The sequence below is a fragment of the Perca fluviatilis genome, chromosome 3 (genome assembly GCF_010015445.1).
Source record: "Perca fluviatilis chromosome 3, GENO_Pfluv_1.0, whole genome shotgun sequence".
NCBI lineage: Eukaryota > Metazoa > Chordata > Actinopteri > Perciformes > Percidae > Perca > Perca fluviatilis.
This window is the reverse complement of record NC_053114.1, coordinates 40,548,414-40,564,240: the sequence shown is the minus strand read 5'-3', so window position 1 is coordinate 40,564,240 and position 15,827 is coordinate 40,548,414. Positions and strand designations below refer to the sequence as shown.

General features: G+C 38.7%; 1 protein-coding gene across 1 annotated transcript; it reads right to left on the bottom strand.

Annotated features, from left to right (window-relative positions):
• Positions 1–2,266: 2,266 nt before the first annotated feature.
• LOC120556147 (myoblast determination protein 1 homolog) lies at positions 2,267–5,132 on the bottom strand. Its single transcript, XM_039795554.1, has 3 exons — positions 4,374–5,132; positions 3,486–3,555; positions 2,267–2,879 (listed from the first exon to the last, which is right to left on the bottom strand). The coding sequence occupies exons 1-3, from the start codon at positions 4,920–4,922 to the stop codon at positions 2,686–2,688; spliced, it is 813 nt and encodes a 270-aa protein (XP_039651488.1). The 5' UTR covers positions 4,923–5,132; the 3' UTR covers positions 2,267–2,685.
• Between the last annotated feature and the right edge of the window lie 10,695 nt (positions 5,133–15,827).

The window sequence follows — 15,827 nt, the reverse complement described above, 5'->3', positions numbered from 1 at the left end:
CATAACTGTCTTTGTGTAAAAAAAATAAAATAAAATGACAATAAGATGCCAGAGGTATTGATCCTCCCGCCAATCAATCTGTTTTATCAATCTAATTGACTAGTTTTCAGTGTATAAACAGGTTCATACAGTTAAATTGGCTGGTTTGTTTGTTTAACAAACCTGCATCTGAAGGTAATATTTGAAACATCACCAAGAGCATCACTATAACTAACCTCTTGCAGTTTTTATATTATAAACATATGCCTATATAATATAGGCTAATAATAGCCTATATTATATTTAATTGTATTATATAGCCTATTATTGTTGAGCTTAAATTGTATTCCATATTAACAGTCTGCTTCTAAAATGTTTTGCATTCAATTTCTCAGAACTTTATTACCTCTGCCAAGGAGGTTATGTTTTCGGTACGGTTTGTTTGTCAGCAGGATTTTGAAAATATTACTGGCCCAAATATCATAAAACTTAATGGAAGAGGGTAGCATGGGCCAAGGAAGAACCCATTACATTTTGGAGTGAACCGGAATCACGTACTCGTAACTTTTAGAGTATTTTTTATAAAAGCTTAAATGTTTCTTGTAGGCTACTTTTTATCACAAGTATTGTCATGTGTACAATAGTCATGAGTACAGGTGTACTCAGTCTGTTTACCTGTCTGTCTGTTTACCTGTCTGTCTATCTGTTTACCTGTCTGTCTGAAGTGGCTGGTGTCTGAGAAGTGACACTGCACTCAGCTGACCCTCCAGAAAAGATTAATGTTGAATGTGTACGTTTACCAGCCGACTGGCAGGGGGTTAGGGTTAGAGTCATACCTAAGCCAGGCGTAGCAGTTTGTGAGCTATACATAAATGCCCAACTATAAAATAAAATTAAGGATGAGGACATTATGGGTTAAGGTGCCTCTACCTTAATTGATCAATGATTTAATTAAGAAAAATAGCAGAGCTGATGTTGGAAATTATAGGCAAGTATCAATTCTGTCAACTATATGAAATATTTCTGAGCGGCTTCTATATGAACAGGTGGAGGAGTATCTCATCAGGCTTGATCTTTTATATGAGCTCCAGTCTGGTTTTAGAGCTGCATATTCTACTGACACCTGTCTCACTCACCTTTTCGACTATGTGAGTCAGAATTTTAATCAAGGGAATTATGTTGGTATGCTACTACATGGTTCACTTCTTACCTAACAGATAGAACTCAACTCTGTGATGTTGAGGGGACCCTCTCTGAGCCACAGAGTATAACATGTGGGGTGCCCCAAGAATCAATCCTGGGGACCCTGTTATTTTTAGTATATATGAATGACATATTAGCTGCGGTATGGTGCAAGTTACTATTATATGCTGATGATTCTGCTTTACTTGTCCCAGGGTGTAATGTAAAAGACATTGAAAATACTCATTGGCAGAAAGCTTGAGTCTGTCAACCAGTGGCTAGTAGACAATAAGCTATCTATGCATCTGGGCAAGACTGAATCAATCTTGTTTGGTACAAAAAGGAAGTTGGCAAAATCAAATACTTTAAAGGTGATGTGTAATGGGTCTGAAATTGTATCCAGTCAAGTGTCACATATTTGGGTTTAACATTGGATCAATCACTTATAGCTGAATCCATTGCAGCCAAGGTTTTAGCAAAAAGTGCCTATAAGTTGAAGTTTTTATATCGCAAGGCAACGGTTTTTGATTTTTCTGTAAAGAAATTATTGGTATTAACTCTGATTCAATGTCATTTGGATTTTGCTTGCTCTGTATAGTTTTCTGGGTTGACTGTGAAACCAAAACAGTGTTATTCTGTACCTGTTAAAAGCACTCCCCTGTACTCATATAGGTAGGGAGGAGTTTACAAGAGCTGGTCTACTACCCGTACATCTAAGAGTAGAACAACTTAAGCTGAACTATATGTTTAACATTGTTAATGGTCATGCCCCCAAATATTTATGCTCTAATGTAACCATGGTCCATATGCAGCATAGTCATAATACTAGGGCCAGTATAGTTTCTAGAGCTAATAATGCAATTAAAAATTAAAAATTATTATATAACAAGGTGAATATTTATTGATAAATTGGATGGTTTTTAGTGTTTAAGTGTTTTTTTCATTTTTTTCATTTCATTTTCATTTCAGAGCTAAAAGCAAAGTCAATATTGGACTTAAAAAAATCTCAGCATGTTTGGAACAAAAGAGGAAAAGATCTAAAAGACTCAAATATACATGAAGCTCATAATGCCAGTTGTTTCTTTAGGAGAATGAAGCATTTCAGTTTAATATAGACTCCATTAATAAAATAGTACGTGAAAGCCATTAAAATGTTTTACTGAATATAAATGTCTTTATTAAAATGTCATTCACTCATAAATAATATATATATAAACATATGACACAACAATCGCAGCATCCCTGTGTGTTTATGTGTGTGTGTGTGTGTGTGTGTGTGTGTGTGTGTGTGTGTGTGTGTGTGTGTGTGTGTGTGTGTGTGTGTGCGTGCATGTGTGATGTACAAAATGGTCCTCAGTTATCATATCTGCAGCAGAAATCCATTAGGAAAATGTCATTTTTTTTTGCTGATGAATGTCACACACAGCAGCACTCTTCAGTGTGTTCAGAAGGCTAAAAACCGACTCTAACTTCTAGAGTTTGTCCTGGCTTTTTGTGGAATAAAAGTCCTCGGCTTCATCGGGTTCAGAGCGGCTCGTAGATGCTGTTGGGTTCAGCAGAAGAACTGGAGCCTTCAGGGCTGCTCTGAGGCGACCCAGGGCCCCGGGGGACCACACTGTCGCCCGGGGGGGCCACAGCTGGATCTGTGCTGATCCGCTCTACGATGCTGGACAAACAATCCAAACTGGAAATGAGCGATGGTTTACGGATGCTGGAATCTGTAAAGAAAAGAAACGGGCAACATCAGTTTCTGCTCAGTTGACTAAAATCCTTAGTTTTTTTTATTTTTATGAGTTGCTCATATTAAAAAACGGCGGTAATTGCATCAAAAGAACAAATGGTCATATTTAAGGCATATCACAGGAGAAACTGGTCATATTGAAATTAAATGAGAGGAAAGTTGTATAAAATGATTGAATATCATATTAATGGACAAATCTGCAATGTGACGTTAATTAAAGAGGGGAAGGGCAGTCATAAAGTCATCGTTTTAGTTACATTAAAGGAGAAAGCAGACACGTTTAAGGAGACAACATAAAATATCATATTAAGAGTGAAACTTAAGCTGGACTTTTTCAAATGCGAGGCAAGTTACTTTTAATTACAGTGTGGTCATGTTAAAAGACAAATCTATTTTATCAATGAAGACGCCAACAAATGCGTTCATTGTAGAAGACAAATTGGTTATATCAAAGAAGCACTAGTTAGTATTGAAGTACAAACACACCATCAGAAATATTAGTCGTATTAAAACAGAAACTGGTCAAATGAAGTCCTAATAAAGTAGAAACACATCATATTAAAGGACTGAATGTGAAACTGACCGTCTGTGTGGCTGCAGTAGGAACCATCACTGTTCTCACTTCTGGTTGAACACGGAGAGATGAAATCCATCTGTAAACACGGATCAATAAAGTCGATTTCAGTCAATGGCTTAACATCAATGATCAAGTAGTCAACACAATGTTTGAGGAGAGGAACGATACACAGAGTTGATGAAAGTAAAACAAAATGATTTATTCATTTTTGAACTTTACACATTTTATGTGACTTAATTGTTTAAGTCTTTTAAACAGTATTTGTTCTGCAGAGTTTGTTGGGATTTTGACATTTCAAATAACAAGAGAAATTACAGTCTGTCAAATAATCGGTTTCATCCCATCTGTGTGCCTTTAATACAAATCATTTCTACTCTTTATTCTACATTTGAGCATGCAATTACAGTATGGATGGATATGCTCGGCCACAACGTGGGACTTGTTTAAAGCTTCCCAATGTTAATCTGCACGACTCTTCTGCTAATTCTTTAAATCATAACTTCCCTGAGCAACACACAGACAACAAAACAAGGACACAGGTCAAAACATATGTCACATTAAAATGACAAATTGATTGATATACAAAGTACATTTTGAGCTGACCGTCTGAAAATGAATGTATATTTTACAAAATCTGATTATGCATTTATTTCCACACTCTTTCCAAAAAAAACAGCAAATTGGTTTCAGTATTTGAAACTGGCTGACTGATATGCTGAAGAAGCATATCTCATGGTTTAGAATAAAGGGATTTTACCTTAAAATGTGACGTAAAAGTTGACTTTAAAGACCCCCCTACATTGAAAATGTAATGAAGCACTGTAGCCAAAAATAAACACATTCCAACCATTTCATGAGGCAGCACATGCACCGTTCAGCTGCTCTCGGACTCACCATGCCATCAGAGCAGTTGGAGCGGGGGCTAGAGGCGTCCGATTCCCCGCTGTAGTGCTCCAGCGGCGGGTAGAAGCCGTCGTCCCGGCCGGTCCTCAGCAGCGACTGCAGGGACTCGATGTAGCTGATGGCGTTGCGCAGGATCTCCACTTTGGGCAGCCGCTGGTTTGGATTGGACGCCGTGCAGCGCTTCAGGGTCTCAAAGGCGTCGTTGACTTTACCAAGCCGCCGCCTTTCCCGCATCGTCGCCGCTTTCCTCCGGTCTTCGTTTGACGTTTTCCTCTTGCAGGCCTTGCAGGCCCAGAGCAGGCAGTGCCCCCCCGCCTGGTGGAGGCCCCCCGGAGCCCTCACATGCTCGTCCTCCTCCTCTGCGATGGGGACATGGTGGTGATGATGGTGATGAAGGTGGTCCTCTGCCTTCAGTAGGCCGGCGTGCACCAGCCGGGAGTCCAGGTCATCGAAGAAGTTCATGTCGCTGGTGCTGAAGCAGGGGTCATCGTACAGGTCATCGGCAGAGGAGAGAGGGAAGGGAAGGTCGGACAGATCCATCGGCCCCTGCAGAAGATTCCCTCAAGGGTGACAAGAGAGAGTCAAGGTTCCCGGAAACGTGTGTCCGATGAAAGAAAAAGTCTCCACAAGTGTCTTCAAAACAAGCAAAAAAGAAAAGGAAGGTGTCTCTTAAAGGCTCCTCTCAAAGTTGGCTGATTTAAAACTGTCTGCAGAGGAGTGCAGAGGAGATCAGAGGGATTAAAGGGCCAGTCTGTGTAACTTCAGCTCCCTCAGCTTGGTCTGTCTTTATAAAGAAGTCAGTGTGTAGGCGGGGCTGTGGGGTAAGTGACCAATCATCTGTGTGCGCGTGTGTGTGTGTATGCGTGTGTGTGTGTGTGTGTGTATGTGTGTGTGTGTGTGTGTGTGTGTGCGTGTGTGCGTGTGTGTGTGCGTGTGTGTGTGTGCGTGTGTGTGTGTGTGTTGAAAGTCAGCAACAAAAAGGAAGCAATACAAAAGCTTAACAGATATCATTCACTCTGAGTCTTCTGATGTTTAGTACAAAAACAACCACAGGTTTAAACTAAGATGACTCTTTGAGATTGTTTATGCATCGTTTAGTGTTTAGATTCCTGTCAGAGTATATGGATTCTGAAAATTGGATGTTAAAAAATATCATTTTACTCCAAGAAATGACTTTTCCAGATGAAAATTTGGCAGTGCACGCAGGTTTGTACCCACATGTAAACTTTTCGTCACAGTTTCACCTGATATTCACATGACATGATAACTGTTCCCTATAACTGCAGATAACAATTTAGTCACACTGAAGATTACATTTTTTCAAAGACTAGTCATTTGTTAAATAGAAATATTACATTCTATTTCTAATTTAAAGAACTTGTTAGAGAGTGAACTTCTGTTCACACTGCAACAACTCATTATCATAATTGTCATTAATAATAATGGGGTACAAACAGTGATAGAATAGTAGAAATAAATATACATATATCATTAGTGTGAACACATAAAAAATCGCTGAAAATCTTTTTGCCTATTTTTGATTTATTGGAGCTCTTTGTGTTTAAAATCCCAGTGATTTTTTTGATTTATTTATTAATGTATTCTTGTTAGTGTTTTGAGGCAATCTATTACACCGTGCTTAGGTTCGATACCGGGTGGTTAAAACGATATGATCTTCATTAATTATACAGTACAACCGATAGTATCGCAAGTACCAAAGCTATAAAAAAAAAAGATCTACAATCACGTTTTTTAATCAGACAGTGACATTATAACAAATGTGTTCACTGACTTTTTTTAATACATAGATAAAGAAAAATAGCCTATTTCGTGTGCCTAGGACTTTTTTTTCTTTTTGCGTGGTATCAAAAGTGGTATCGAGCATCGTTTCTTTATATTAGTATTGTATCAAAGTCGTGACAACCTTACACCATACAGATATCTGACAGTATGTGACTTTCTGGCGTTTCAGTGTCTTTAATTGTGACCTTGTGCTGTAATTGAAAATGCAACTAATTACTGTAAATCATCAAAGGTTTTTGAAGTGTAATTGTACTTGAGGGTTCTTTAATACTTTTTTTTTTATTTTTTCAAGTCAGATTTTCTCAAAGTTGTCAGGTTTTTGAAGGCACTTTTGTCCATTTCCATCAGACTGACAGAGAGCTGTGTCGACCGAGTGCTTCAGTCTGACGTCCTGCTGAGGCGCTCGTAATGTCACGCATGTCGTCAGGTCTCTGATCTCAGAGTGTGTGTGTGTGTGTGTGTGTGTGTGTGTGTGTGTGTGTGTGTGTGTGTGTGTGTGTGTGTGTGTGTGTGTGTGTGTGTGTGTGTGTGTGCAATGCGCGCGTGTTCGTGTGTGTGTGTGTGTGTGTGTGTGTGTGTGCGTGTGTGTGTGTGTATGTTATCCACTCGACAACAATTTAAGACCTCAGCTCACAGCAGGGGTGATTCCAGGATTTTTTAAGTGGGGTGGCACAGAATACAGCATAGAAAATCTGCTTAGAAATGTAGGAAATATTATATATAAGATAGAACAACACAATTTAATTTTGCTTAATAAAATACATACATTCATTAATAAGTTTACTTGTTTTCATTTGCAACGAATTGTGCATCCAAATACAATACACATTTCTATGGGTTCTTTGAATTGAATTTGAATAGTCATTATGAATAATTAATTGGTCATGTGACAAGGGCTGGGAAGATTTTTTTCACAGAACCGTATAAAAATAAAGTACAATACACTCACAATAAACTAGATGAAAAGAAGCGGTGTACAGTTTTCAGATAACAGGAAAAATAATTGAATTAAAGTGCAATACACTTTTTATTTCTTACAGCACTAGTGCTCTACAGTGAGTTCAGTATGTTTCTACTTCTAAACATTTCAACAAAGTACACAGTTGCCATACAATGTGTGTTTAAAGCATAGATCCATTTACCAAAGACAGTGATCAGCAGAACAGGCAGCAGAGTGACAGACTCTGATCCAATGGAAATCAAATCTCTGTCAGACTGACAGCACTCTAGTGTTTCCAATGGACTCGGGGGGGAGGGGGCTCAAGACCCGCCCCTGGCTCACAGAATGATTTTCATTTGTTTTCAAGTTTGTTTGAAGTCGTCGTTTTTGCTAATATGTGCATTGCTGAAAATCACACTGGTGTTATATTAATGCACAGAAGTGTCAATTCATACACCGTGAAAAGTTGTATCAACTTAAAATAACGAGTGAACTAGTTGCATGAATTATTTTGAGTTTTAACTACTTTTTTCTGGATTGTGCTGCCAACGTAATGATAATAGTTGAGGGTACAAACATGATTTGTCCCTCCATCTTATTCCCAAGTTTTTATAACAACTAATATCAACTGGCAACTTGCAATTATAAGTTTACAAGTCCCTTTTTATTTTGACACAACATGTATTGCTGGCAAAAGGTTAAAAACCTTTTTTACAGTGAACTCATACTTTTCTATATCGTATATCCAAAGCAATTGGTCAACATACATGTGAAAAATTGGGAAATATGTGAGCTCAACCACTTTATTTTATTTTATTTTATTTTTTTACATTAATGACACAAAACTTAACTTTGACCAAAAAGCAAAGCCAGAAAATGTATAGGCCTAATGGTTTGTTTCACACAAAGTTCTGATTCTTATTTCAGATTTTCAGATTAAACAGTTTGTTTGGATATTTTTAATCTTTATATATCTATTTGTTGTCTTGTAAAAGTGAGATTTTTCCACAGTCTCAGATATATAAAGTGTTGCTGTGTGACACAACAGCTCACATCACAGACTCCTCACAGCTTAATGGGAAGGCAGTGCGTTAAATTTAGCAGCTCGTGAAATCTAAGACAAGTGCCCTTTTAGCTGAGGCTGGTATCATTCTGGACTCTCTCACCCCCTCCTATCATTGGGACACATTCAAATAAACCAAAAAAACATGAACCTGATGGCAGCAGAGTCAAATGCTGCCATGAAGGTGTCAGGCTTGGCACAGTTTAGACATTTTCCAAGCTATTAAAAATATTATATACACAGATGTACGAGAGAGTGTTGACGAACAAAATATACAAACAAATAAATAAGATAAATTGTTAGAACAAGGTTTTTGGACATAAAATGCTCCAAAAAGTGTTACACATCTAAGATGCAAATCCAAAAAAAATTTTTATGTTTCCTAAAACAGCTGTTTACTGTAGTTCTTATCAAACAAACAGGAGGAAATAGTGCATTTGTTGGGTAACTATTTTCTGCGGTGGATGAATTTGGTGCTCCAGCAAGTATTTGTGGCAGCAGGACGGTGTGTGTGGGATTGAGTCAAAATAAACTACAGTGTGTGTGTGTGTGTTTATGGTGATGAAGGAACATGTCAGCCAGTGCAACAGTGTTGATCACTGATGTGGTTTTAACAACAATGGAGCTCTATGGCACAGTGGAAGAAGAGCTATCAGGATGTCATACACACACAATACTTAAAAAATATAGAATATCAAGGACTTTTCATACCTTTCATTTAACTCACAGGCTGTACTGCTGTACTACTCACAGAGTACTAACTCTGTAGTGTGATAGTTAACATTACAGTCAGCTGTTATAATCCTGCATTATGGTCAGATATTCTCAGATTCTCAGCTAGATTCTCCACAGCAGGAACGCAGCCCGAAAGGCATCTGAGGAAACAGCCAATCAGAGGCCAATCCCAGTCTAGCAACGAAACAGGTCGTAACCAAAATATTTTCAATGCGTAGCAGGGTAGACACATGGCAGTTCATTTGATTTGCGGAGATCTATGAAATTGGCAAACTTGTTGATTTCTATTGTCATTTTCAGCTGTAACGTTTAAAGATATATAGTTATACACGGTTTACCACTGCTCGTACTGACTGCAAATTTAAGTTTAGATGGTGTCATTTTCTTTAGTCTGTGGCCCAACTGGAAAATTAGGTCTCCAACCTTACGTTATTGAAAGTGTTGACATATGAAAGCATTATATCATGCATTTTAGATGAATGAGATTATATTCAGCTGTTCCTCGTCCTTTTGCTCAGTAGCATTAAAATGTACAGAAGACAGGAGTTGTAAACAAAAATTGATTGGTTTTATAAAGTAGATAAAGATCCTTACAGTTTCAGAACTACTTACATTGTTCGCTTCTTTAGTACGAAGGAACGCATCTTATACCAACTTATTTCTATATATTTTCTTTTACACTTTTACATGTTCACTTTGTAAAACTAAAACCAAGGTAATAGAATACCAAAAATCTATGATAACCTTTAACTGCCCTTTATGTCCCAGTGTTTATTACTGTAACAGACAATTGAGTCACTCCTGATTGTAAATTCTTGGGATGCTTTTCTTTTGCTGATTTGTAGAGAATGCTTTTCAGTCTTGACGGTCAGCCTCATTACCACCCCACCCATAATCATATATGTATGAGTGTAATGCCTGGAAACAACACCCCCCAGCACTCCTCCTTCCCCTCTTACACAACCATTTTACATCAACCATACGCTTCTTTTGATATCAGATGTGTGGGAGGTTCGGTGTGTACGTGCTGTGCGTTTGTCAGTTTTGTTAAAGTCATCCAAATGTATCTTTAGACTTAAACCATTCACTGGAGACACAGATGTTAGGGGGGAGAGTATAGAGTATATAAAGAGTGTAAACGTTTTTGTTTTTTGACACAACTTTAAAGCTGTCATGTTCATTGCTGCAGAGCTACGAGAGTCTAATAGTGAAACCGAGGGGTGTAACGGTCATGTATTGCAGGCTGCTGCACACAGAATACATGGTATAGATTGATGCACATATAGAGACAGAGTGCATTTAAGCGCCCACACCGGAGGCGAAGACAATTCATCGTTCTCCATTGACTTCGTATTGTGTAAAGGTGCCTCCTTGTGAATTTCCGGCTGCTAGCAAACAGAAAAATGCCTAAAAGCTGCTGTGTGGTGATATGCACTAACAGCAATGTAAAGAACCCATTACTAAGTTTTTATACAGAACCGGAAAACTGAGCTTTATGAAGACAACAGTGGATACATGCAATGGACTTAGCAGGAATAGATCCTGACACTGGGTATGTCCAAGGGGGTAAGCCAGCCTCCGCAAAGCGTAGCTCCTATGGAGCCATTTTGATGCGAATAAGCCATCACCTGCCGTTAGTATTCCATTCATTTTGGCGTCACTTTGACAGCGAATAACTTTACATCTGAAGCGTTTAAAGACTTTATTTGTCCATTGTTTTTTCTAAAGAAACACAACAATGTATAAAAGGCTCCATTACCTTGTATCTCACATTATAGCCCCGTAGCAGCCGTTTTTATAAAAATAGGCTAACGATTGTGTCATAACCACGCGACTTACTGTTGCATAGTAGATAAATTACCGTACAGTACAGGAGAAGTTCGCAGGCAAACAGGGGGACATGGAGGCATACAGTCAAAATGACAAAATAATTAATCAAAATACTTACCAAAAGTTGCTCCTGCTCCTACGTTCATTGACAGCTCCAATTCAGTCTCTCCGTCTCTGCTCACGTCACATCTACGTCTTCAAGCTCAGTTGGAAGCTGCGCAGTAACGCTCAGCCATCACCGGAAAAGTGCTTCTAATATCCTTCACTGGTCTCCATGGAAGTCTACAGCGTGGCTTTATCCATTCATTTTACTGTCTATGGGTATGTCTAACGTTATGTGTGCACTGACATTTCTCATCACATATCTCAGTTTTAGATTAACTATATTTTTCTTTATGTTAAGGTAAAGCATTTTGACAGTATGCAACTCCTGTTACAGTGGAACGTGGATAAATCAGAAAGCTATGCAGCATTATGTTTGCCTTAGCTTCCTAACACATAGCTAACATTAGCTTACTAACAGCTAACTTGTCCTCTCTGGTAGACATAGGTTGCTAAAGTAATAATTTTAGACACTTAAATTGAATGTTTTTAGCTAGCTACAGGCATTGTGTTAGCATTTTAGCCCTTGGTTGCATATTGTGGCGAGATTGTTTCCCCCTACGTGGGCGTAGTCTTTATTGTGGATCCAAATTTACAAGAACGAGTTCCGCCTGGATACTTTAAGCCGATCGACATTAGCAACATGTGCTGAGCTTAGCAAAACAAACGGATTGGCGTGTGAGTTAGGCACACTATGGCGAGCGCAAATGAAATGCTGGAGATGAAGACCTGGTCAGCTACAACAGCACCGGAGAGAGAGTTGTGTGTTAGACAAGGGCGTTGTGTCGGCTCCACTGTTGTAGGGTGGGTTGATGGAAGCATTTCGAACAAATATTCAACGGCATCACCCAGATGTGCCGATCCCCGGGATGATACATGTTTGGATTGTTTAAATATAGCCAAGGTGGAACTGAAAAACTAATACACAAATTTGATTTTTTATTATTCTATATATTTTGGTATTTTCAATTTTGAAGCTTGAGAGATGCAGTTTTATAGCCTCCTGTGACCTGTTGCCTTATGGGAAATTATTTGTTCAGTGTCCGTAAAGTATAACACAGAAGAGTTTGAAATGTTCCTCATTTGTATAATGAAAATAGTGAACCAAAGTTGCAAGGAGCATAGAGGATGAATAAAAGACAGCAAAAAAGGTTATCAACCTTCCCAAAAACATGCTTTGTTAAGCAATAGTTAGGGGTGAAATGGTTGTTTAAGCTTGTGAATGGATACAAGACACCAATAATGGTACACAGGAGTTTTTGGGACATTTTTGTAACCATTTTGCTGTCTTTCATTTGGGACTTCTGTTTGCAATCCTATGCCTTTATATGCCTTCATTTTTTAAAGCACTTCGCTGTCCTTAACACTATTCGATAGAAAACTTTTTCTGGGATCATAGAGAGCCTAGGGAGGTGAGTACTACAATTTATATTGTTTTGAGTGAACTATTTCTTTAACTCACAGCACTACACTCAAACTTGAACTGTGGTCTGTCACATTGGCACTGACATTCACACCTACGGGTAATTCAGGGTCTCCAGTTTACCCTTTCATCTGCATGTATTTGGACTGTGGGAGGAAACCGGAGCACCCAGAGGAAACAAGAGTCCGATTCCCCAGCCCTCTCAGGACACATCATTTATATATTTTATATTACTCAATGTGTATTTTCTGGTGTGATGTCAGGACAGTTACTGCTGAGTAAATGCCAGTACACTGTAGATCCAGTTCCGGCCTCTCATGTATTAAGTTAAGAGTCACAGAGGTAACCAATGGTTTCTCTAAAAGATAATTATCCAGCGATGTTTGAAAAAACCCAGAAGGTCATTTAAAAACATTTACTAACTTTCTGACAGCAAATTCAGAATCCGCAGAATAAGTTTGTTATCTCTACTGGTAGTGTTTAAACTTTCATTTATCATTCAGCGGACAATTAAACAAAGGTTGCATCCACATGGTTATGGAAATATCTCCAGAACAATGGTATGTGTATTTGATAGGGCTGGGCAACGATTAAAAGTTTTAATTGCGATTAATCACGATTAATCATTGCATTATTATTCGCGATAATAATGCGTTAACTTGTCCAGCCCTAGTATTTGAACAACCTTCATTGGTGACTAATTATACTTTATATAATAGCCTATATATAATACATTAGAAGCACAAACTGGAGCTGGTAGAAACGCTACACAAGCATCACAGTGAAGACAATAATCTGCATTGAAAAATCCCTTGATTCCCATTATAATGTCAATAGCAAAAGTAATGAAAATTGACTATTAAATATCCCTGAAATAAAAAGGGATCCATTCTGCAAAGACTAAATTACCTCCTCCCTGTCAGCCAGTTACGGGACCCATCACCCATCACCCAACTTTAACTTTATTTATTTGTGTCCTGGAAAGGGCGATTCGGTGTGCAGCAGGTATAAAGTGACCATATTATGCTCATTTTCAGGTTCATAATTGTATTTTGAGGTTGTACCAGAATAGGTTTACATGGTTTTATTATCAAAAAACACTATATTTTTGTTGTACTGCACATTGCTGCAGCTCCTCTTTTCACCCTGTGTCAGGTCTCTGTTTTAGCTACAGAGTGAGACATCTCAACTTCTGTAACATCTTTGTTGGCAGTTGCACGTGCACAGTAGCTAGGTAAGGCTCACAATTGCTAGCTAGCTGTTTCTCTAACTTCAGTCAGTACAGGGCAGGATTAGGCGGGAGACTTCTTCTAAACGAGGGCGCACTTCCAACTTTGCGTGGAATACCTGCAGAACAGGGACATGGAAGTAGTTCTTTTGTTGATTATGGTGAACTTGTGTGTGTTGTAGCAGTGTTTTACCATTTAGAACAAGGGGGCTAACCGCTAGCATGCTAGCGTTAGCATGGTTTAGCCCCCTCGTTTCGACTAGTGATGTAGAAAACCCTGCAGATTCAGAAACCGTATCTCACTCAAAACAGCATGGATGTTTTTTTTTCCCAAGTTTGCATGCGTGTGGAAGCACAAGAGACCCAAAATAACACCCCAAATCCCAGAAAAAGTGTTTTTTTTCATAATATGGGTACTTTAATATATACAAGGTATACACACAGTCACGAGTGGGGTGGGGGGGAATAGAGTTAGCCTGAACAACAGTAAAAAACTGGAACTACACCGTTACAGTATGAGAACAGGTGAATGAAATTACTGAGCAAGGTACCCATTTTAGAAACAGAACTTTTTGAAACTAAATTGTTCGTTCTGTAGTTCTGCAGAACCAACACCGTCCTTCCCCTGTCACAACGTCTGTCCTCAATCCAGATTCTCTCTGCTTTTTTAGTCTGTCTGAACCTTTTAATCCCATTTCCGTCTGCTCGCCGTTACAGCGAACGTCTCATGTTTCATTCAAGTGCCCTTGATATCCCACCGGGGACGGATGCCCGATCTGTTTATAGCATCAACCAGCCGAGGGTATTTTTATTCAGCATGTTCGGAGGTATGTGTGTGTGTTGTTCAGGGCATCCTCTGCTGTTGTGTTGGACTTGATTTGTATTTAGGGTTTGTTTTAACTGTGGTGGTTTGTTAGATTGTATAGCGTGAACTTTATTGGCAACAGTATGCCATCGTTGCTAGATTTGTTTATCTTAATTAGCATGTGAACAGTCTTTCATTTTTATGACAGCTGCAACTAAAAATATGTTATACTCCTTTTCTTGATAATTAAATTATTTATTTAGTCCATACAATTTCCGAGAGTCAAATTTCTCCACAAAAATGGAAACTCAACAAACATATATAGTGATATAATGATGAAAATATTTTTTTTAAGCTGTAACTGTTTGGTATTTGTACTCAAATAATTCTAATTATATTAATTTGGTCCTGATCGAATAAACCGATTAACTAACTGATGATTTTCAGCTGAAGAGTTTTGTTAAAGCCCACCTTTGTCCGTCGCTGCTGTTGTTTTTGGTCTTAATGAGCACTAACAAACAGTAAATCTTCACCTGTCGTCAGCGTCATCGTCAAAGCTCAAACGAGGAAACCATGAAACCTCAGTCTGAGCTGCTGCGCTCGGAGCGGACGTGTTGGGACACGTAGGACGGGACAGGGTGACAGGGATGTGGTTTCCAGATGGAACGGAGCTCAGAGGGACTCCCCAAACACTCACACACACACACACACGCGCAAACAAACACACAAATATACACACACACATATACACACACATTAACACACACACACATATACACACATTAACACATACACAGATATACACACACACATACACACATTAACACACACACACACATAGATACACACACACATATATATAATTCAATTCAATTCAATTTTATTTATAGTATCAAATCATAACAGGAGTTATCTCAGGACACTTTACAGGTAGAGTAGGCCTACACCACACTCTATAATTTACAAAGACATTTTTTTACAAAGACAGATATATATATATATATATACATACACACACACAGATATATACAGACACGCACATGCATACAGATATACACACACACACATGTACACACACATTAACACACACACACACACACACAGATATACACATACACATACACATATACACACACACACACACATATACAAACACACATTAACACACACACACACACACACACAGATATACACATACACATATACACACACACACACACACACACACCACTGTACCCCCTGCTCAGTTTTATGACTCCTGTTAACAGTCAAAGCAAACTGACCGTGGTCTGGCTAATGAGTTGTTTCACTCCTCTTGATTCTCAGCACTCTTCTCGCTGTTCTACTCAACGCAGAGGAGACGCTGACAAACACTATGAGCTCACTAAAGGCCTAACTATGTGTCATTCACTTATCAGAGCGTCTAAAAGCCTCTGTAACCCACTTTGGAACGGCAAAAAAATCTGCGGTTCTGTTCACGATTTTTTCAACTTTAGGCCACAATTGTAATGTGGGT

What these genes read in the sequence shown, in the direction of transcription:
- LOC120556147 (XM_039795554.1), bottom strand. Translation starts at nt 4,922, where the DNA reads ATGGATCTGTCCGACCTTCCCTTCCCTCTCTCCTCTGCCGATGACCTG. An exon ending in CCAACTGCTCTGATGGCATG is followed by an intron (nt 3,556 to 4,373) that starts GTGAGTCCGAGA and finishes CCGTGTTTACAG; the next exon opens with ATGGATTTCATCTCTCCGTG. An exon ending in CTACTGCAGCCACACAGACG is followed by an intron (nt 2,880 to 3,485) that starts GTCAGTTTCACA and finishes TTTTCTTTACAG; the next exon opens with ATTCCAGCATCCGTAAACCA.